This window comes from Cryptomeria japonica, chromosome 1, assembly GCF_030272615.1.
Source record: "Cryptomeria japonica chromosome 1, Sugi_1.0, whole genome shotgun sequence".
Lineage (NCBI taxonomy): Eukaryota > Viridiplantae > Streptophyta > Pinopsida > Cupressales > Cupressaceae > Cryptomeria > Cryptomeria japonica.
The window spans coordinates 601,907,443-601,931,687 of record NC_081405.1 but is presented as its reverse complement, the minus strand read 5'-3'; the positions used below and the strand labels follow the sequence as shown (position 1 = coordinate 601,931,687).

General features: G+C 38.5%; 1 protein-coding gene across 6 annotated transcripts in view; it reads right to left on the bottom strand.

Moving 5' to 3' along the window:
- Positions 1 to 5,003: 5,003 nt before the first annotated feature.
- The window catches only part of LOC131048135 (crossover junction endonuclease MUS81), a 37,859-nt gene continuing 18,617 nt past the window's right edge, over positions 5,004 to 24,245 (bottom strand). For all 6 annotated transcript variants that reach the window (XM_059220161.1, XM_057982004.2, XM_057982005.2 and 3 more), the window contains 4 exons: positions 13,181 to 13,260; positions 12,837 to 13,074; positions 12,650 to 12,736; positions 5,004 to 5,496 (listed from right to left, as the gene is read on the bottom strand). In XM_059220161.1, coding sequence (XP_059076144.1) covers positions 5,374 to 5,496; positions 12,650 to 12,736; positions 12,837 to 13,074; positions 13,181 to 13,260 — 528 coding nt within the window. In that variant the 3' untranslated portion in view covers positions 5,004 to 5,373. The remainder of the gene's footprint in view (positions 5,497 to 12,649; positions 12,737 to 12,836; positions 13,075 to 13,180; positions 13,261 to 24,245) is intronic.

The window sequence follows — 24,245 nt, the reverse complement described above, 5'->3', positions numbered from 1 at the left end:
GAAATGTACTAGGTTGTTATCAAGTAGTAACTTTTATTTAAAACATTTTCACTAGAGGGAAAACAATATGGAAGATATTCCACCTCCTTTCACACACTCTTGTACCCCCCTTGGCATAAATAAGCTCATTGAGAGACGTACTAGAGTGATGGGATCTCATTAAGTTAAATGAATTATAATGCATTTCCACCCTAGATGTTTGCAACTATAGGTTGCAATTTATAGCCACGTTTCTAAATTTAGTATGATTAATAAAGTCATTTGAGATAATTATGTGCAAGAAAGAGATATGTTATCGGTGTTCTTAATGGTCCTAAACAAGGCATGAAGGTTGGATGTTAAGTAATTTCAATATATTGTCAATGGAAAAGCCTTGTGGACTCAATGAGAGGATGACTTGTGGAATTAAAGACATTCTTGCCAATCTTTTTGAAGATAATCACACTTGTACTATTTGATTGATAGTGGAGTTTTGCTAGACTTTTTTCTAGTAATTAAATTTCTTTAAGGTAAATCATTGGTATAATGTTATTTTCAAGTGACGTTTTATATTTCTTATTTATGCAATTTCCTTGCAAACTTCTAACATCTCATAAACAAATAGATAATAATTTGCCACATGCAAGGTCAATAAAATAATGTTAATTTACAAGCATATTTAATATTCTTGGCAATTTTTTCATTGCATTATTGTTGTGTGGATAAGAATAGCATAGCAACACAATTTGAGTATGTATAGATAAATATTTTGATGTTGATGACTTGTACAAAATGAAATATTCACATCAATTATGAATTAGATGGTATTAAAATGGCTTTCTTAATGTTTATAGGATTTGCTAACATATTTCATATCTATTTGTGTTGCATGATATCACATACCAATTTTTGTGTAAGAAGAAAACTAAAAGAGTAGAACTTGGTATTCATTCAAAAATTGCATAAGGTGAGGGAAAGACAACGTGGGGTAAGAAAATGTGAATTCTAACACATTCGATGAGCTCTAAAATTATCACACTAATTCCACTATAGCTAATATCCTCAAAAAGTGGACAATAGATTGAAATCTCACATATTGATAAGTGTAGAGTTGATTCTAACATTAAAAAAGATTTAAAAATGTGCCACAAAGTTGTTAATGATTTGTCTAATTTTTCAATGCATCTTCAAGTTTTATTGAGCTATCTATTTTAGAATGCATTTCACTATAATAAGATATCATGGTTAGTCTAATCTCAACTTCAAATTTGTGATAACATGTGTTGGTGTCATAGTGATTTGTCTAAAAATAGATTCCAATACTATACCTATATGACCTAATGTTTTAGCAATTACTGTATAGAAAGATATAACAAGTTTTGTCACATAGTTTTCTTCTTTTTTTGTATTCACTAAACCATGCTACAATTTTCCTATAACTAACTTGAAGTTAATAGCCCAATAACTGGGCACCTCAAGTGTGCTCATAGGTCATGTTCTCCCATTATGACAAAGAAGTAACATGGCATTGTCATTGTTAGGAAGTGGTTATGAAAAGGCACCCCACAAAAAGATTGTTGGCTAACGGATGTGTTTGGCATCCGTATTTATATGTAAAAGGTCACATCTTGATACAATGTTTTAAGTGATAAGACCCAACACAAATCGAAAGCTTTGTTCAAAGGTTTTTGTTTCATAAGTTTTGTATGTGCATGTACATTGCATTTAAAGTTGTAAGACTCAAGTAGTTTTTAAAAGTTGTGACAATTGTTTTCAAATGGTAAAATGTTTTGAGTGAATCCACAACTTGAGCTAGACTTTAAGAGTACAATTGTATTTCATTGGAAAAAGTTGAAGTTGATCGTTGTTGTGGGCTTTTGTGGCACTAAAAGCCCTTAAATTGGTGGGTGCAATATGAAATCAATCAAATACACATTTTATTTTGGCTGCTTGAGTGGATCAACCATCAAATGTGAGGCTAGTGCACAAGTGGAACCAAAATAGAGGGAATAATTAGTGTTATCCAATCATTGACAAACAATCCAACATAACATGGTCTTTCCATTTTGGTAGAGGACAACATCACACAATAGACAAGGCACATCTTACCAATCAAATAGAGATGAAAATGCCTCATCATGTACAACAAAACAATAGAGTTGAAATTCTTCTAAGGCATTGAATGCATTATCCACCTATCTCTTCGTATGGGAGACATGTCAATTATTCTTATCAACTCTTATGCTCATCCTTCAACAACAACAAAAAATCCCATCACAAGATGTGCCAAAGTGATGATATCTCATTAAGGAAAAAAAGTATATTAATAAATTCCCATTATAGATATTCAATAATTAAAGGTCGAAGTTGTTTGTCAGAGTTGAACTATGTTTGTATGTAGTCATTTGAGTTGTGATTGACAAAATGCTATATTGTTGATGTTCCTAGCAATCCTCAAGGGACCATGTGCATTAAGTAGTTTCATTATGTTACATGGGAAATAGGCTTAAGTGAGGATTCATTGTGGAGTGTAAGATGTCCTTGAGGAACTTTGTGAAGGGAATCCCACTTGTATTATTTGATAAATAGTAAAGTTTTATTGAAGTTTTTTTACCAATTGGGTTATTTTCAAGGCAACTCATATTGTATTATTTTCATGAGATGTTGCTTTCTATGACTAGTTTATACCATTTCCTTGCATGCTTCTAAAATCTAATGGTACAAGTACATAAGAAGTATAAAAAAGCTTGACAATTTTATATATATATATATATATAGTTTGTGTTCTTGATGGCATGCTCTTGGTTGCAATTTTTTTTTTGTGGATTTGATAAGCATTCACAAGTTTATGGAAGTAGGTTTGAGTGTATATGGACAAGTAAATCCATGTATGTGGCATTGTGAGGATTTAATCCCATATGCATCAACTAATGATGTAAGAATAAAATGTGTCAACACTGAAGTGTGGACTTATCCCTCGTGTTGTACCTTATAGGTCATTGGTCAAGTGACATTATATCAAAAAGGTTGGTATACAATGCAAACATCCTAAAAGTTGTATCCAATCAATGAAGTAAAGGGTACGCAATGTACCTGCTTGAAAACATTTTAATCTTCGAGCATACATCCTGTCCTTCAACAATACAATCATGTCAATGAAGTAAAAGGTACACAATGTACCTGCTTGAAAACATTTTAATCTTCAAGCATACATCCTGTCCTTCAACAATACAATCATGTGCTTGTCTGTTTATGTGTTTTTCTAACATGGTATTAAGCATGTAGTTGTGTGATGAAATCCACAATTTGTGTCAAGTATTAGCATAGTGATGCTTGGTGAATGCAATTTTCGATCTCGCTACAATTGTGTAGGATTTAGGCATGGTGTTGGCACAGCAATACTCCATGGATGTAATTTCGATCACTTCACATGTTATGAGGTCTTTGACATTGGTGTTGGGCAAGTCTATGAGTTATGCTCATTGTGTGCATCATTGTCATTTGTAGGTTGTGGATCTGTGGCATCTTGTTATTCCTGTGATGTGTTGTCTTGGTACCATTTGCATCTCTCTGTTTTTGCTGCATCATGTATAGATATCACATGTGGGCAGAATGTTGCTTTGGCACTCAGTAGCCATTGTTTTTTAATTGATTTCAGCAAAAACACAGAATTCTTTGAAGCAGGGCGTGTGTGCCGCTGACAGTGTGTACATGCCCAGAAGGAGCACTGTAAAATTGACTTACAAGCTGTACAAATAAAAAAAAAATATTAAAAATATTGTGGGCTGTTTTAGCCCTGGTGGAGTGCAGAAACAAAGGGCACCAGATGCCGAGGAATGCATAGGTCAGCTGGAAGTTGCAGGGCATGGATATTTGTTTGTGCAGCTTTGACAGACATGAGAATTTGACTGCTGGCTGGAGCTGTATGTATAATATGTTTTTTTTTAAACAAAAATGTATTAAAAGAAAGAGAAATCTCAAATGCAACCACCCACAAAACTTAAACACTTTACCAGAAGTGATTTTAACACAACAATTTCACTTTAAATCGGAAGCTTTTAAGATTTTCTAACAATGTAGAGAAATTGCAAAATGAAATTTTGAAGTTGAGTACTGAACGGTTACTGATAAAACTGATAGATTTCCATAATCATTTGTAACATATCTGGTGGAGAGAAGTGGAGAGAAACACATCATACAGAAGCTTCATGTTTTAGGCATAATCTGCATCATTTGAACACAGTTTCATAGTATTCAACTACCACATAATATGCTTCACTTGGGCCAAGTAGCTCCTAATATAACAAAGTGTCGGGGATCAAGCTTAAGAAAATCCTGATCCAATACAAAAAGTCGTGACCTATTTGGTTTGTTGAAAAATTTGACAAGTGATCTCATATCTCCTTAGGATTTACCATCTCTCCAGCACGCTCTGTACATTCCATCATTTTTTTGACTCTTGGATAAGGGATTATGATGCAAAGTGACAAAGTTGAGAAAGAAATCCCACTCTTGAAAATTAGGCAGGTAACCATGGGAAGCCAGGATCCCAAAGAACTTGAATTTCACTCACTTTGTAATAGCTTGCCTCTTAGGCATCAATTGTAGTATCCTAGTTTTTACATGTATTAGCTGACGTGATAACGTGAGAAAATACTTAACACTTTACATAGATTGGCCCAATAAAAAGTAAAGTCTGAAGTTCAAAATTGTTAAATCAAGATCTTGATTGCTTTTTCAATCTATGCAGCATCAGAATACCATGGCAAGGATAATATTTTTGAAAATAAGTGAAATCAATATTCTATAACACAAAATGAGTATAGATTTTTCCATTGAACTCTTACAATATAGGAAAAAACTCACAATGCAATATCAAATTGTAGAAATGGAAATATCAATGTAAAGCCACAAACTAGGAATGCACCAAATAAAAACTGATCTGTGCTTCATCTTACAAATGAGTGGATCGTACTTTTGCAAGTGGAATCATCAACAAAATGAACCGACGAAAGGTCAGAGAATGGATACAAGCCAAAGCCCTTTGGATACAAAGAAAAGACTGGAACATACATTTGCAAGTGGAAAAATGAAGAAAATGAACAGATATAATCAAAGAATGGATAGAAGCCAAAGCAAAAGAGTGGAATGTACTTTTGCAAATGGAATAATTAGCAAAATGAACAGATGAAAAGGCAAAAATGGACAGAAGTCAAAGCCCTTTGGATACAAACAGCTGCTTTCCTTGTAGAAGTATATCCATAGGTGTCTAGCAGATATATCCACTAATTGAATTGCAATTTAACTAGTACTTTTGCTCAATAGGTGCAACCCGGTTTTATGATGATAACAGTCATCTCATTGTTATATAACAGTCAGAAATAAATAAAACAGTTATGTTCCTTCACCCCAAATGAATTTGTAGATGTTCTTACTAATTATTCCACCAATTATCTTGCTCTGGTTATGTATAGGAATTTCTTTTAACAGTTTTTCTTGAGCATCATGATTCCCCTCCTGTTACCAAGCAAAAAGAGAAATCATAAGAATATCAATTTTTACTTTAAACATAATGAAGAGTTCCCAAGGTTCTAATAAACAATATCATTTTCCCAAACTTCAGATCCCTACCACTTAATTCATAATTGCAAGTACCTTACCCAAATCCATCAGGCAGCAGCAAAACTTGCTCAGAAGGAAAGGTAATTTAAGAGAATCAATGAAAGCCTTGTGTATAACTTTAAGATGTTTGGTCTCTCAGCAACAACAAAATTGTTAAAATACACACTCCAAATTGTGGTCAGGAAAACTGCTTATGTACAAGAAAAACCTATAGGAAATACTATTATTGGCATTAATAGGAAGTGGATTTGGTAAAAAGTATAGAAAACTGAAAATTTATCATAATCATCTTACAAAATCAAATAAAAAACTCCCTAAAGGCTGTTGGCGGCAATATTGTACACGGAAATAAAACTAGTTAATTAAGTTGTAATTGTGTTGGTTAGTTGGCAACCGAGGAGCTCGTACCCCCTTGGCATCTTTATATACTTCCTAATGTAACTTGTGGACGACAACAATTATGAATGGAATAACATCTGATATATTGCATCTGATATCTATGGCATTATTATTCTGCATTACGTGTTTTATCTGTGTGCTTTAAGTTATTCACCCGAGAGGGCAAACATTTGGCGCCGTTGCCTAGACGTACTCGGGAACGGAAGACGCGGATGGCGCACGGACACGATGGACCTACCCGTTGGTGAAATAAACCCAGAGGCCGACGACACGCAAACAGAACTTTACACAGGAGAAGACACGGCAACAAGAGAATTTTCAATTCTGCTCCGGTAGCCATCCAGACCTACGTCCGACGAGAGGCGACGGAGGCAGAAATCCCACCAAGTGCCGTGTGGACAGCGTTGGAGGTGCGGGATGGCGCCAGACCAAGAAGGAATTGAACCTTGAATCTTCTATATTCAAATAAAAGTGTCATTGAGACGAGTTGTACCTGAGGAAATGTATTGTGAATTATGGAAATGTACGGCAATTAATGCCCAATCAATTGAATAAAGATAGAGAAAAAAAAAAAAACAGAAACAGACGAGTGGGAGGTCGCGCAAAGGGCCTTGATTCTGGAGCAGCAAGTAGAACGATGGCATAGGCTAAGGCATCTTGCCGAGGGACGACTGGCCGAGGGGTTGCTCGAAGGGAACCCAGGAGGTGTCACGGAGGTTGCGGAGGCAGAGATAGACGGAGAGAAGTACACTCTCTACACTGTCGTAGGGTTGCCCGAAGGGAACCTAGGAGTCACGGAGGGTGCCGAAGGCGACCTCTACAGTTCGCCTGAATACCACCACCGTAGGGTAAGAAGTCACGAAGAGTTGGTGGAACAAACAAGGCGAAATCTAAATCTGATCGACGCTACCAGAGACCTACTAAAGAATTTGTCCATTTCGGAGGACAACCGGAGGGAGACGACTGAAGGTGACGGTACGGCCGACGGTGCCAAGGGAGCACAAGGGTACCGTACGAGAGGCAATTTGTTCGGTGCGGGGTCAACAACCTTCTCCGGAGGACCCACGAGTGGAGGGTCAGGTGCAGGAGGCGGAGGCGGACCAGGTACAAGCACACAAGGCACCAGAAGAGCAAGACCGAGCGGTGGGATGGCCAGTAAACAGAAGTTGCCGAAGTTCAACGGTGAGGGGAAGGAAGATCCCGTCCGCCATTGTCGAACGTGCGAAACCATATGGTCAGCGAACGGTGTTACTGACCAAAACGAATGGGTAACGCAGTTCCCAGCCACGTTACGTGGAGTTGCCATAAATTGGTACTTCGATGTGGACAAGCAAAAAGTGGCCACGTGGGCCAACCTACAGAAGGAATTCACGGAGGAGTTTCAGTTGCTCCGTGATGACAATGAAATTGTAACGGAGATATACAGTACCAAACAAGGTACCAAGGAGACAGTACGGGCATACAACAGGAGGCTGAAGGAATTGCTGGGTAAAATGGAAAGCCAACCAGCAGAGGGATAGAAGAAACGCTGGTTCGTTGAAGGATTGAAATCCTCCCTACGAAAAAAGATGAAAATTGTACCCCCGACCTCATATGACGATGCCTATAATAGGGCGATGGACCTAGAGAGCGAATACAAAACGTCAAAGAAGAAGAAAAGTAATAAATATTCATCTGACGATGATAAAGACTCTGACGGGGAAAGCAGCAGCAGTGGCGAATCGAGTAAAAAGGTGCACGCTCTCCAAAAGGACATGGAACGAATGTTGAAAGAATTCAAAGCCATGAAGGGGAGTACAAGTAAGACTGAAGAAAACGACATGTGGTGTACCGACTGTAGGAGTGACGGACACACCAAGGGGTCCTGCCCCAAGAAGGCTTTCTGCAACATTTGTCAGATTGTGGGACATTTGACAAAATGAAAACCAGGAGCCAACAAGTTCTCTTCACGCAAGAGCAGCCGGCCGTCAAAACTTCGCAAACCAAAACAACGGCATCATCTAGAGGTTACCAAGACAACAGACGCGGTGGCGGAAGGAATAGCAACAATAACAATAACGGAAGCCGTATCCAGTATGACGCCAAGGGCCGGCCAATTATCCAATGTAGGGCCTGTAATCAGTGGGGGCACTTCGCCCGTGATTGCACGAAGGAAGCCACCCCTCAGCACCTCTGTCGATGGTGTGGGCCAGGCGACCATGAGGACGCAAATGCCCACAGGCAGGGGTTAATCTCCTCAACATTGAGAAGACTGGTGAGAAAGAAGTACTGGCAATCACCCGCGCCCAAACGAAAAAGGCCACTTATCCCGACCCCCGTACGGAGAAGGAGAGATTACGGGAGGCAAAGGCCAATATTGAACGTGAGATGACGACCAAACAACAGGACAACGAGGTGGCGAGTACATCATCCCGTACGAAAGCGGAAAATAACATCATTGGGCAAGTACTGCAGATGGAAGTACCTATAAGGGTAAAGGACCTTCTAGAAACAATGCCACAGTTAAGAACCGCCATTTTTAATTCCATACAAACCACTGCACAGGCACCTTTGCGTGCCACACGAGCGGAAGTTCCGGTCAACCCCTCGGCTGACCCAATGTTGTTGGCCTTGAATAGTGGTCGGCATCCTGCTGTAGTAGAGATGGGAATTCTCGGGGCTATCCTCAAAGACACCATCATGGACGGAGGTTCAGGGGTGAATGTACTGCCAGAGGATACGTGGAAGAAGCTGGGGAAGCCAAAACTATAGCCACCCACGTTCAACTTGGTAGGTGCAGACCAACACGGCATCAAGCCACTCGGTACCCTGATGGCCCAGCCGGTCACCATCGGCACGCAACCTTTCATACTAGATTTTGTGGTAATCCCACTCAAGAAGAAGGGGTACGACTCCATCTTAGGCAGAGGGTGGCTGGTTACAGCAAAGGTGAACCACGACTGGAAAAATAACACCCTTTCTATGGAGAAAGGGGGGCGGAAGTACACCATTGATCTGAGGACCCAGGTTGTTGACGAGAAACTGACATCATTTTCGGAATCGGAGGGTGAAGGAAAAGGCTACCCGAGGGACAAAGGACGATGCTACAGGGAGCCCAACGACGAAGGGATTCTCAAACTAGGAGAATGCTCCGAGGATGAGACAGGGTCATTGAACGGGCTCTTCCACTGGCAGATGGAGGATTATGAAATGTTCCAGAGCTACAGGCTCGAAGTAGAGGAACCAGAGCAAGTAACAGAAGAGGTGTACCTGCCAGAATACATAGAATATTGGAAGGGAGACGCCCCAAACCTTGGTGACGTAGATAATCCGAAGATCAATTGTGTCGGCAACGATTGGAACCTTGTGTGGAAGGCCGCAACTTTCAAAATCTTTATTATTCTTCTTCTTCTTATGTACTGGAAGGAGACCGTGGTCCCTGTAGAATGTGGTTCCAAGTCTTCGGATGGACATTGAAAATAGATTGGCCACCAATGGGTACAAATTGAAACCCTACCACACGAAGCGCGCAGGGGACCCGAGAGGCCGGCCGGACACTCGAGAGCCCGGAGGGGGACCCGAGAGGATGGAAGGGGACTCGAGAGGCCGGGCAGGCGACTCAAGAGGCACAGGACCACAGCAGAAAACTCTCAGGCGAGGAAAACTGAGAAGGATGAAGGGCGATCCCAGCAGCATGGGACCCGAGCCGAAGACTCTCGACAATTAGATTATATATTTTAAAAAAAAAAAAACCACCGTATGGCAGCCAAAAAAAAAAAAAAGAAGTGGAACCACCGTGCGGTGGTCACACCAACGGTGGGGCCACCAGCGGTGGAAACACCGTGCGGTGGTCACACCGACGGTGGGGCCACCGATGGTGGATGCCACCGTGCGGTGGACACCCGCACGCCACACTTAAGGAAAAAGGAGGAGAAACAAACCCCCGCACCACGCAAGGAAAAAGGAGAAAGAAACCCCACACCACGCCAAACAAAAAAACGGACGAAGAGAAAAAAAAAAAAAAGGAGAGACGAGCACAGCAACGCAGCACCGCACAAACAAACACAAACACAGTCGTACGGTGGAGGGGTGTTGACCGCACGGGAAGGTGGTCATACGATTGGAGGTGTCAGTGTTGTTGTTGACCGTACAAAGAGGTTGTATGGCCGGGGTGCCATCGGGGACAGAGGAAACTAAAAAAAAAAAAAAAAACACGACGACGACCAGATTGAAAAATCATTCGATGACATATGGAGCCAAGACGCTGAAAATATTAGAGTGTAGAAGAAGGGTTTTGACATCATAAAATATCACAGAAATGATGCGCGCCATGGACTTTCGTATGGTTTTGAAGGTTGTAAATTGGTGTTGGCGCGAGGGGCGCTGCCCCTCGACCTGAAAATATTAGAGTGTAGAAGAAGGGTTTTGACATCATAAAATATCACAGAAATGATGCGCGCCATGGACTTTCGTATGGTTTTGAAGGTTGTAAATTGGTGTTGGCGCGAGGGGCGCTGCCCCTTGACCCCGCTGGGGGCACTGCCCCCAGACCCAGTTTATTTTTGAGCTACACTACACTTGTTGGAGTTGGGCGAAGGGCATTAGAGATGTCACGGTAAGTGTTGTGGTAGTCCGTACTGTGAGAAAGAAGCCTGCAGCTAAGCATTGGCGGGGAAGCCATAAGCCATAGAGGGAGATGGATTTGGAGGTTGCGAACAAACAGAGTTTGAGGGAAGGCAGTGCAGGTCCGCGCAGTTGTATGACACCAGGGAGTTATTCAGTTCAGTTGTTAGCCTTTGGGGAGTGTGATGGAGAATTTGAGGTGTCTCGTAGCCTTTGTGCTAGCGGGTTGTGGCCACCTCCAGGCAGGAATAATACGCTTTGAGGAACTTGGAGTAGGTCTCGGCTGGACGTGAGGTTGCCTTGGTGGATGCAGAGAGGGCTCAGGAGGAGTTGACCACCAAGTTGGAGGCAGTACTAGCGTGAGACATAGCCCAGCGTACCCAGGAGTTGGATGCCGAGAGGGCAGCGCAGGTGGCTATCGAAGACAAATTGGTTAGGGAGACAGTATCATTTGAGTAGCAGTTGGTGGAGGCTGAGACCGAAAAGCATGTTTTGCAGACAAGTTTGGTTTAGGCACAAGAGGATTGTGATGTCAAAGAAAGCACTAATGGTGAAATCCGCACTTGAGCATAAGATGGTAGCAGAAAAGGGTTTTTAAGCGAGGACACAACAGGTGTATAAGTTCTGGGCTCGACTTGCGTCAGCAGTTCTGTTTAATGTCATCTCTATTTTGTATTAAGTCGTCCGGAGACGACTTCTTTTCTTTTGGGGGGGATGATGTTGGCGGCAATATTGTATACGGAAATAAAACTAGTTAATTAAGTTGTAATTGTGTTGGTTAGTTGGCAACCGAGGGGTGGTAGTTGCGGTGCGACGGTTGGAGCTCGCACCCCCTCGGCATCTTTATATACTTCCGAATGTAACTTGTGGACGACAACAATTATGAATGGAATAACATCTGATATATTGCATCTGATATCTATGGCATTATTATTCTGCATTACATGTTTTATCTGTGTGCTTTAAGTTATTCACCCGAGAGGGCAAACAAAGGCTTTAAGAATGGATCACCACCTCTTCAACAAGACGTGACCAAATGGCAACACATATAATTCATGCTTGAATAACAAAAAAATTCCTAAGATAATCGATGTAACTCCATATTATTATCAAATCATTTAATCCATTTTCTAGTGCTAGCATTTCTACAGAAAGAAGCAAAATCTGACGGTGAAAAACAACACTGGACAGGTAAAATGATGCTGAATATGGAAGAACAAGCCTTGAGGAGAAAAACGTAGAAAAGAAGACAAAGGCATCAGAAAGAAGTAGTGCAAGGAACACAAAATTAGGAAGTTATCCCATGCAAAAGAATGATAATAATTAATACTAATTCTAACTTTACCTCAGACATCCATAGATTAGACATGATAAATGGCAAAGACTAGAGATGGTATGGAATGTGATACAATATGCATCAAAGGAAATAACAAAGGCATTAAAAAATCTTTTAAGACATACAGTTCAAGGGGTTGAGTGTTAAGGTCTCAACCAACAGTAAGAAATCAAATCCTCTTCACCACAATAGGATGATCCATAACTCTAGGGAATATTATCAATTGTTGTAAACTAAAAACTGCAACTTGCAACTAAACAGGATGGCCATATGAAGACCATCAATGCTGAAGCGACTAACCAGGCATAGAAATCATATGAGATAATTGATGTTAAGAGTCATTTTAGAGTCTAGACTATCTATCATATGTACAAGTTTTTTATTAACCGACTCATTTTAAATCATGAGATAATTGATGTTACTAATTTGCAGTGCAAATGATTCAAAAATGGCTTACCCTTACCCTGACCTGTGCAAGTAAGTGTTTGGTCCTGTGCTTTTTGATTAGATTTTTATATCAGTTGGTAATTGATTATGTTGGAACAAGACAGGAAAAGTAGCGAAAATAATAATGATATTATAGATAGGTGATCTGGATTCTGATTTATGATAGAGCATCCAAAATTTTGACCAGCTTCACTTCTTGAAGTTTAATGAATAGCATTTCTTAGGAGGAAAAGTAATTAAAAAATGTCAGAATCAAAAACTCACAAGACAAGAATAAGCTTGAGCAAGAGAAAGCACTGAAGGATAGCGATCCAACACTGCAAGTGCAACATCCTCTGTAACCTGTGGCACCTACATCAAAATATTTCGACATGATATTTTATTCTGGAGCATACATAGTTGAAAAGAGAACATAACCTTAATTTCCAATTTCCAAGAAATTAATAAATACCTGCATTAACTGTACACCAAATACATCACTGACAGTTTCCTTGTCAAGGTCACGACATTTTGTGACAAATTCATCATAAGTCATACATGGCTTATACGTTTCATTTCTAGTCACGTGACTTGCTATACTATAGTAATCCTCTATAGACAGTGTCAGATAGCCATACTTTCTTACTGTGTCTGCTAAGTCCCGTGTTCTCTGAACATCAAATCCTTCAAGTATCTCTGTGGTGAAAGCCCTGCATATATATACATATGTAACATTAAAAAAAGGTGCAGATTACCAGCCACATATAATTGAGAACTTGAGCAAGTCATTATGTCACTAAATGAAACATGACATACGCAGATTTAATGCTCTCTGATGCATCTGTCAGGTTTGCATCTCCCTCAATCAGATAAATCAATCTTTGGAGTCCACACCTCTGTAGAAAAGCATTTTAATTAGATTATCTCATATATGCACATAACAAATGCAATTTTGCATTTCATGTCCGTCTATTCTTATTTTCCTGTTTCATTGAAAATGCAAACTAAAAGAAGAAAAATGAAATTTAGAATGCTTCTGGTAAAAACCACGAGTGTTTTCACCAAAAGCATTATAAATTTAATTGACATAGATTGTAGAAATATGATATATTACATCTGTTAAGAAAAAATAAGCAACGTGTACTTGAAAATGGGTGTGTGTGTGTCTACAAATCCCACGAAGTTTTACATTAGCACAATATGACAGTCTGTAAGAAAATAGTTCAACAAACAAAATTGCACCTAATGATCATCCAGTCCAATAATTAATCAAGGATCAAGTGTACTATTTACCCAGAAAGAAGAGAATTGTTCATATGGCTCACAATTTGATGTTCATCATGTTGAGAAAATTATTAGTTATTACACCACAGCAGGTATGCAGCATTCATCTCTTTCAGTGGCTTAAAACTATACCCAAGAAAGTAATTTCAAAAAAATAAATAAATTAATATGCTGATTTTCTCAAACTCTAAAAGCAGTTACTCAACTTCACTTTAGAAAACCCTAGAAACAAAGTTGCAAAAAAAAATTCCGAAAGTGGGGACATGGGGGAGAGGCAGCTTGCAACATCTGAAATTTTTCAGTTAACCTCAGACATGAAGCAAGCATTAAAAATTATAGAAAAGATATTTCTAAACAACTAAAGCAAGGAAAGAATTACTCATTGAAGAATCATGACATCAGCATGAAACAAGCATACCACATTCTCTCTTATAGAATCCCAGCCTGCATCAAGAAATTTCTGCCTACATTTACAATTGGCCAATGTCATGTCTCCCATCTTTTGCTAATGCTGTCAAGTTTCAACATGTTCATTTCATAGTCCTCTGTATTCTCTCACCCAAATTTTGTGCATGTGCTCTTCTTCTTCTTTTCCCTTGTGTCTTTCTTAGGCTTCCAAAGTCCCTATGTGTTGGCATGAGCCAATTCTTCAAGTATCTATCAATCGTTGGAGTTCGGACTTCCTCATTCTAACATGGCTTCCCACCTCAATCAGATTTCCCTAAGTTCCTTATGCGCCAAATTATTGAACTTGTCTCTCTTGTTGTGCCTTTATTTCCCTTCCATTGGAGTGTTACACTTGCCTTTCCAGTCATGCCTTGCCTTCCCCTTCTATCAAAGTGTTTGAGTTTCCTGTCCCCGAGTACGCTTTTCATATCAAACCTTCCAAAAGCTTCTTTCATCTCATCAAAGTCAAACTTCTCCTCATCCACCTACCTTATGTATGAATCCCTTGTCATCCCCAACCCCCAAAGTCTAAAACTCATGCCTTCCCACATTGTTTATTCCACCTACCACCAACACTTCAAAGCACCTTTTCACATTATTCATCACACCAACCACCATGTCAAAGCACCTTTAAGGCTTGGTTTCAGCATCATGGCTTTCAAAAAAAGGATTCATTTGCCAAAAACATTATTTTATACAAGGGACATGGATCTACACATACTTCCAACCACAGAAGTTAAAAATTTTATATCCTTAGCCACCATTCATTATGAAAGTAGTTGTACGTAGCGAGTATCTCCTTACATACATCTCTAGTACAGTTCTATGCAAGGGAGCTTGATTTTTGTGTGCAATCCAAAGGAAAACAGAACCCATAATGCATGGGCATTTCCATTTGCCTACCTCTCTAGTTTTTGTGGATCTATGAAATTATTCAAAAAGATTAAACCTCACTAGAATTTATTGTGAGAATGCATGTTCAAGCAAATAGATTTGTGGATAAAAACCTGCAAATTTGTAGGACGTTGAAGGACAAAAACTGTCTTTGGCCAAAGAAATAATCTCACTCAAAAGTCGTGTTGTAACTTTCAAGGTTGCAACTGTCAACAAGGTCAAGCCTGACCGCAGTGCAAAAGGTTGTGAAAAGAATCCACAATCCATTAGAGTTGTTGCAGCAGCATTTGTTATTTTTACACAATCATGTGAATGTAAAAGAGTAGTCAAGACAGAAGACTATGGCAAACAAGAAATAAGCATCTAACACAAGAGAAAGCCCAGATGTTTGGATGGAGAGAAATTTCGATATTATATTGGACATGTTGGCACAAATGCTGCACAAAATGGATGATAAAATGACTGTACCCAAACCATAGAATGGTGAAGGCAACTCTTCCGAAGCTAATATCTCATCTACAAGGCCATTCCAACATACCTTCACTCATATGGAGGAAGAGGATCCAAAAACTATAGCCCATAATTAAATCATTGGTGACGTTACAAGTTCCCTACACTAAGTACCAAACCCTTCCAAAAGAAATCCGAGCCAAAATGACCCTTAACAATATTACAAATTTGAATAAGTCCAATAAGAACCCTAGAAATGAACCTAAATAACAAACTCCACAAGGAGACACATAGCATGCCTTAGGGAAGATAAGGCTATCCACCTATGATGGATCTAGCAAATGCATTGCTCGTGCATGGGTGCAAAAATTAGACACAATTCTTACTCTCAAGCCTATGACAAAGGACAATGTTATTAAATTTGCATCCTTGCATCTGGAGGGCACTACACACAAAATGTGGTACCACGGACTGATCACTCAATGTCATGGCTCCATCAACTCATATAATGAGTTTTGTAGTTACTATTTGAGAGGTTTGATCAAAAAGACCCTAAGTTACATTTCAAAGAATTAGCTTGGCTCAAACAACCTAACTTTGTGGAGAACTATGTGACAGAATTCCAAAAGCTATCTATAATGGTGCCCAATTTCACAGAAAGAAAGTTAAATGGCTGCACTCATTGTGGGAGATTATACCAAACATTTGAACCATAGAATTCAAGTTCCAATTTGAAGGAAAGCAAGTAATACTTCATGGAATGACAAATGTGTTGCCAAGAATTGTATCACCACAAAGGATAGAGAGTATTTTCAATATTGGATAGGTAATTTTCAAGCAACTAACTCTCTCAAAGGCAAAAAGGCATGCCACAAGGAGGTGCAACATATCTTGCATAAACACAAAGTTTTCACCGACACCCCCCTTGGGATACCACTTGGCAAAGGTTTTGAACATGTTATTGAATTAGAGTTAGGCACTAAGCCCATCATTACCACCCCTTAGTGCCCTCCCCAAAGGCATTAAGAGGAGATTGAGAAAGTAATACAACAACTATTAAACATGGGGCATGTTCGGCCAAACTTGAGTCCTTTTGCCTCCTCTATAGTCCTTGTGAGGAAGAAAGATGGCATAATGAGAATGTGCATCGACTATAAAACTCTTAATAAGAAGACCATCAAAACTTGTTATCCAATTCCCAATATCAACGAACAAATAAATGAACTTCATGGAGAACTCTATTTCTTTATGATATGCCTCAAGTCGAGCTACCATCAAATTAGAGTCCATGAGGAAGACCTTCACAAAACCATTTGGTGCCACTATAAACATTATGGGTTTCTGGTCATGCCATTTGGCTATACAAATGCCCCTACAAACTTCTAGTTGTGTATGAACCAAGCGTCCATCAAACAACTGAGAAAGTTCTTGTTTTCCTTGATGACATCCTCATTTATAACAAAACATGGAAAGAGCACTTAAAGCACCTTGATGAGATGTTAGGAGTTTTGGGACCACAATCTCTATTTGCAAAAGAATCAAAATGTGAATTTGTCATGACAAAAATGTTATACTGAGGACACATCATCAACACAAAGGAAGTGGAGGTAGACATGGAAAAGATCAAAACCATTTTGGATTGGCCTCCCCTAAAGACTTTAACACAACTATGAGGACTAATCAGTAGTTGTAGCTAATAACAAAGGTTGTTAAGGGATTTTCTCAACTAATTGATGTAACAAAGAAATGAGGTTTCACAAGGAGTGAGGAGGCATGACAAGCTTTTATAAAATGAAAAGAGGTAAATGCCTGATACTAGGTATTCCTAATTTTTCCCTTCTTTTTCTCTTAGAATGTGTTGTAATGTCCCTTTTTTGAGATCCTCTTGCAGTGCAATTGGTACTAACCTTTTGGGCGTGTGTCAGCTTGATCAAAGGGATTGTTTGATGTTACCTATGAGCTCAAATGGTTTAAAGGACTAGTTTGAATCTTTAAAATGTTATTTTTGACTTTTGGTGTGTTCTCCAAGATTCTTGGAGGGAGTTTCTATTTTCAATAAGTCACTCAATCAAGTCTAATTATTATCTTTCATCATTAGTATCACTCTTGTGCAGTCAATTTTCAATTCCAATGCATTTTGACCATTCTCACTAACTGGGTGTAATATTGAGCTATATTAATTAATTGCACTAAGGTTGCCATTTTAATTAAAATAATTTATCAAGCACCTCAATATTATAACTCGTTGGGAAGAGAATGGAAACTTTTAAATGTTGAGATGTTGTAAAGTGACTTGCAGTCCAAAAATGTTTTAAAAATAAAATAAATCTTTTTTCGAGTTATAAAGCCTAAGATACCAGTTCGGGTTCCAGATTTGGTTCGAGCACACGGACCCGATTCGTGGGTTCGGGCAAATTTATTTTTGCCCTTTGGGTTCATGGATTGGGTTCATCCGTATATATATACAAAATTATAAAACTAAATACATTTGATAGCATAGATCGCATACTCAGACTCGGAGAGTACTCGGCAAGCCCAATTTTTTTGACTCGGCAAGAACTTGGCTTCTTAAAAAGTACTAATATTTCTTATAGAAACACTTTTTTTTCTGCAAAATTCAATCTAAAAATGTATTAGAGTCTAAAAACAGTGAGGAAGTGTTTTCTATCAAATTTGATCATTTAATACATATGGATTACAAAATGGCATCATCATATGGAGTCGGATAGTAGAATTAGATGCAATAGCTAGATACTAACTAATAATTATTATGAATTTATGATGATTGCATTTGAAAATCAACATCAAAAATTCCATATCTAGATAACTTAGACATTATAAGTTTTTACATCTTCCTCTTCCCCGCCCTAGAGAAATAATGGGAGGTAGAGGGTATGGTCCTCACACTCGAATCTGGCTCCCTGCTTGGTGTAGGAGATTGTGCCTGTGGCTCCACCATGTTGGTAGGTGGTAGTGACTCCTCTACCATATCAATGTCATTCAATCCAATCTCCCCTAATTCTGTTGCAGCCAAATCCTCCATAGCTTGCCTCTCAAAATCAACAATCTCATCCTCTATAAATAAGGAGGCCTCATGATCATCATCTTGCACGATCCAATCACTGTAGGGATCAATGTCATCCAAATCAATGAATTCATCTGGTTGGTCCTGCACCTTTCTTGTGCGAAGTCAAAGGTTATATTGCACAAATACAAGATCATTGAGGCATTTTTGACTCAACTTATTACGCTTCTTTGTGTGAATGGCATCAAACAAACTCCAGTTGCACTCACAGCCAGAAGCACTACAAGGTTGAGACAAAAATCGGAGAGCTAGCCTTTGCAAATTCGGGGTATTTCCACCAAAATCTTCCCACCAAGAACCTGCAAATAAGATATTCAATTTTTTGTGAATAAACAATATTCTATTAATAATTGTAATTTATAACTTTAAAAATAGAAGGCTTCACTTTTTCTTACTTGGTGTTTGGATCTCTCTTCCTTGTATACATATTTTAGAAGAAAACAATTGCCCCCTAGCTGCCTTATAATTCTGCAACTCTAAAAAGGATGAGGTCTCTTGTTGCACTTATAGGTGTCATCCTCTGAATACATGTGAATAGGCCCTCCATAACCTCCCCATTAATATCCGTGAAGCTACTATAGAAGTAGAACTTGGGGTTGAGAAAGTACCCCGCTGCATGAATGGGTTGGTGGAGTTGATTGTTCCGCCTCCGATCAATAATGTCCCAAATAGGGGCAAATCTATTTGCATCACCCCTGTAATAGTGTTGGATGGCTAATAGTGTTGGATGGCCTCCTTGGCCCTATCCATTGCCTCATAAATATATCCCATCATATTTTTCTCGCAATCCACCAAAAGCAAGACCCTCACCAACGGTTTAGTCACCTACAAAGTACAAACTAGAAACAAATTCAAATTACAACTTACAATGAAACAAAATACTTGTAAATTTTAAAATTAAAAATAAAGGATTCAAATTGAAAATTTTTATTAAGTTGAAGTTACCTTGACAATCTCTAATGCTCTCATTGCAATTTCACTAAGTTACCGGTTCGGGTTCGAAGAACCCGGTAAGCCGGTACGGCAAAATTTTGAAAAGGGGTTTGGGTTCGTTTGGGTTCATTAGCACAAAAACATGTAAATTCTTTATATATATATATATATATATATATTTTGATATTGATATTGATATTTGTGAAGCCTATAAGCATGAATTAAAAATTTGCGTGTCACATAGCATCATATAAACAACAAAACAAACATCAGTCTTTAACTCCTCTTTGATCTTGGAAGCCAAATTTTGTTCACCCTTTCTTCAACCTACTCTCATAAAACATATGTTTGCAACACAAATGAGGTGAAATGAGTGAATATAATGTTTTAGAAGTCACTTTTAGGATATAAGTTTCACTTTTTAGTAGGCGGAATTCAAATAAAAATTAAATTTTGCATATAATTTGCTTTTTTGGGCCGCCCAGCCGCCTGGGTCCGCCTGGGTTCGACTGGGTTTGACTTGGGTTCGACTTGGGTTCGACTAGGTTTGACCCGGGTTCGACTAGGTTCAACCAAGGACGAGGTGGTTTTTCGAACCCTGGTCGAACCCAGTCCGAACCGGACCTGAACCAGGAACCCGTTCGAACGAAGACTAGTACCAGGGGGGTCCAAGGGCAAACCCAGTAACTTAGCAATTTCACCATCAAAAATTATTTTTACAATCTTTTCTCCATCAACTTTTTTTTAGTAAGTTGAGTCTACCCATGGTTGACTCACAAACATCTTGCTTCAAGGGAGTCAATAAACTAGTAATGCTTTGCAACGTTAGGAAATTTGTTGCAAACCTGGTAGCTCTTGATCGCACAGGTTCTTTGCCCTTGGCATGCTCTCTCATCAATTGAAGAACCCATGGGTGATTGTGTATATATTTTGTTATATCTCTTTCTTCTTCTACAATTAGTTTCACCCAATCTATTTTGCGTATGTCCTCCAAAAGAAGGTCAAGGCAATGAGCTGCACAAGGGGTCCAAAAAAGTGTTGGATGCCTATCTTGAAGCAATCTACCAGCTCCCACATATGTCGCTGCATTGTCAGTGACAACTTGGACAACATTTTCTATGCCCACCTCTAAAACAACCTCCTCCAACATCAAGCTCAAATTTTCTGCATTATTTATTATGTTGGAGGCATCAATTGACTTTAGAAAAACCAACAGACCATTTGAAACCACTATAAAATTGATAAGAGTACGGTTTCTTCCATCTGTCCAGCCATCTGAAAGAATTGAGCGTCCAAATTTTTGCCATTGTTGTTTTTCAGCTTCCACAATTCCTTTTGCAGCTACAATAGCATCTTGGAGCAACCTGCCACTTAAATCTCTTGGACTAGGGGCTTTGAACCCTTTCCCTGCAACTGTCAATGCAATCACCAAACTCTCCCAATATGGACTCCTTGCCACGTTGAAGGGAATGTTGTTATAATACCAAAAGTTTGCACAAGCCTTCTCTACTTCCTTGTGTACCTCCCTATTCCACCCAGTAGCTTCCAAAGAAGGTTGTGATCCTAGTTCATTTCTGGGCACAAAAAAATTGAATTTTCTTGTAAGGGAAGAGGAAGACTGGCCACATACATGTGGACCGCGACTAGAACCAACAATGTGTTGCACACCCACTTCATATCCTATTGCCAAATTAGGAGCAATGGCCTCTTGTATTGCTGCTTGCTGCCTTGCCCTCTCCAATTTCTTTTCATCTAGTGCTGCAAGGAGGGCTATCATCTCTCGTTTGACCTCTTCCAGAGCTTTTGTACATGGTCTGGCATCACAGCAAGGAATGCCTGCTAGATGGTATTTGAGGCAATTGATGCCTCCACTATGCTTCTTTGTGCACTAAGTACAAATAATAGACCCCCATACTGGTCCTATTATGCCATGCTTCCAAGTGGGGTCACGGCTATAAGGGGGTTTCCTTCCGACAGGCTGACTTGCACTTGCAGAATTGGAAGCAAGAGCGAAGTTGGATGCCATTGTGATTATAAATCAACCTACAACATAACAAAAAAAAAAAGCATTAAGCAGCGAGTTAAAGCTGTAAATTGCAACTAAATTTACAATTTTTCACTAAATTTATTATGATTATGAAGAATTTATAAATATAATAAACAATTTTCATTTTTTATTTAATATATATTTTTAGCTTATAAAACTTTCAATAATAAAAACAAAACTATATTTGAATTCTTAATATGTAATTTTTTAATAATTGATATAAATAAATTTTAATAAATTTATATTATTTAAAAAATAATTATATTTTAATTAATCGATATTATCAAAAAATAAATATAAATTAATTAATATCTGAGTATATCTTAATCATGACAGTTACAACTTTTAAAGTTTAAAACTAAAAATTTAAAATTTAAAAGAAAACTCTCAAACTATTATCATGTGCAAAATAAATAAAAAATTAATAAATACAAACTTAATAAAAACAAACTTTGATAAATATAAACTTAAAAGAAATGGAAACTAATAAATATAAACTTAATTCATGTCAAGTATTCTAAAGTTGAAAACAAAAATTTAATTTTTTTTAATCTGCAAATATTTTTTTATGTTGCCAAACTCAAAAGCGAAATGCAGGAATGGAACAAATGCAGGAGAAGGAAGATGCTGAATGGAACAAAAGGAAAATGCAAAAGAAATAAAACGGAAACAAGCTAAGAATTTTTTTTCAACTTACCTGATCTCGTCGCTATGAAGTCGTCCTAAATCGCTGTGAAGTACTGAAACCGTGTTTTGGTTCTGCATCGTGCAAGGGTATTTATTGGAAAAATCGCATCCGAAATTAGAAATATCGCATCTGAAACTGGGAGTTTAACTCAAAAATACTTTTCGGAATTCATGCAAAAATTTTGCCTTTCTTGCGTTGAGGGTTTTTGGCGAGTTCTATGTGTTTTTTCAGCGAGTTTTAGCAAATAAATCGGTGACTTTTTACCTAATAAACAGCTGCGAGTTAAATCACGAACCGCTCGCTAGGGCTTCCATTTGGCGAGTTTTCACAGACAAACACTGTTTGATAGTATGATACTTCATTATTGATCAATGCCAAATGCCAATTGATAGTTCAAAATTGAATTGGAAGATGGAACAATGCAAAATGGCAGAAGAAAAACATTTAATAGTATGCTACATCATTGATCAATGCGTGAGGAAAACCCAGTGATAGAAGGGGTGCTTTTAGGGACATTTTAGAGTTTTTGGATGCAAAAAAAGGTCAAAAATGTTTGTTTTGTTATGTTTTGGTGCTCAGAGCCTTTGAATACGCTCGGGTTTGTACCTGGGTTCGTACCTAGCAAACCCAAACCCCTGGGTACATACCTAGGGAGAAAGCGAACCCGGTTCGGGTTCATGGACCAAAACAGGCGAACCGAGTAACTCAGTATAAGGCTTATCAAATTAATAAAGTGATTTTATAATGAAGTTCCTGGAAAGTCCCCAGAAAAGCTTATAAAAAGGGAGTTTGAGAGCTCGATTCATGTAACACAAATTATGTAGATTATGTTATTTCTCTTTGGTGAAACCCTTGTGGGTTTGCGAGATTGAACCTGGTTCTTCTTAGCCTTCCACAGGACAGAAACCCTCTCAAAGAAGATTAGTCAAAGTGGTGAGAGATCTTCCCTGGTTAATACAGTGTAGCTCATTAAAAGTTACAAATTGGTGTTAAAAAGGTTTGTAGGATTTGGACCAATGAATTACCTATTCAAGTTCTCCAAGTTTGCCAATTTGTTTACAAAGTTTGCACGGATTAAATAATATTCTATTTGTGTAGTGTGTGCCAGTGAGTCTAGTTAGCAATTTTGTGTGTATAGTGTGTGGTTGTGGAAGAACAGAAATAAATTAAAAAATGAAATATTATTGTTGAGTTTTTTTCCCAACCCCAAAGGATTCGTACATCTTCAAACTCGGTTGAAGTGCCGACTTAAATTGATTGGAGGCTTTGGAAGCCTTTCCAAACATTGGCAAAGCCTTCCATAGCTTTTAAAAGAGGAATTGCAACCTTGTATTACCAGCCATAGCACACTATAGAGTTCAAACTTTGTTTGGAACAAAAATGAAAGCATGACGTTGCACCTTTTAAAATCAAAATCTGGTCAGGTGGAAGGGTCCAAAAGAGATTGTTGACTCCTACGTAGCATACGAGTCTTCCAAAAAGCTGCTGCACCTTGAAGAAGGGAGTCACAACAATCCAAAGGTGAGTAAAAGAGGGCCGTACATGTTGTAGGAGGCATAAGATGTTGTAATATTTATTTAATATATCAGCAGGGTTTAAAGTCTGAAAATTGAATATTGACCAGTCAACAGCAGGCTTGCAAGTTGCTCAAGCAACTCAAGCTGCTCAAGAAAGTCAAGCAGGTAAGCCATTTAGAATGAAAATAGTGATGTCCCTGTGGTCTAATGACTATATTTTTGTAACGGGAGTATATATGTAAAGAAGGAAAATTTCCTATGCATTATATTATGCAATGCTTTGAATATCTGGAGCTGTTACCAATATGTGAAAATAGAAATAATGTTATCTTGAAAATGCCATATTCTCTCAAACAAGTTGAAACAAAAATCAGGACAGCAAACATACAAATTGTTTGATGGAATGCCTACCATCAGCATTGATAAACATTGCTAAATTTGTTTTTGTTTTTTTTAAATGGTTTGAACTGGGTTATTTATTACATGGGATTCATACGGAGGTGTAGCACTTGCGCTTATGCAAAACAAGCACCCAA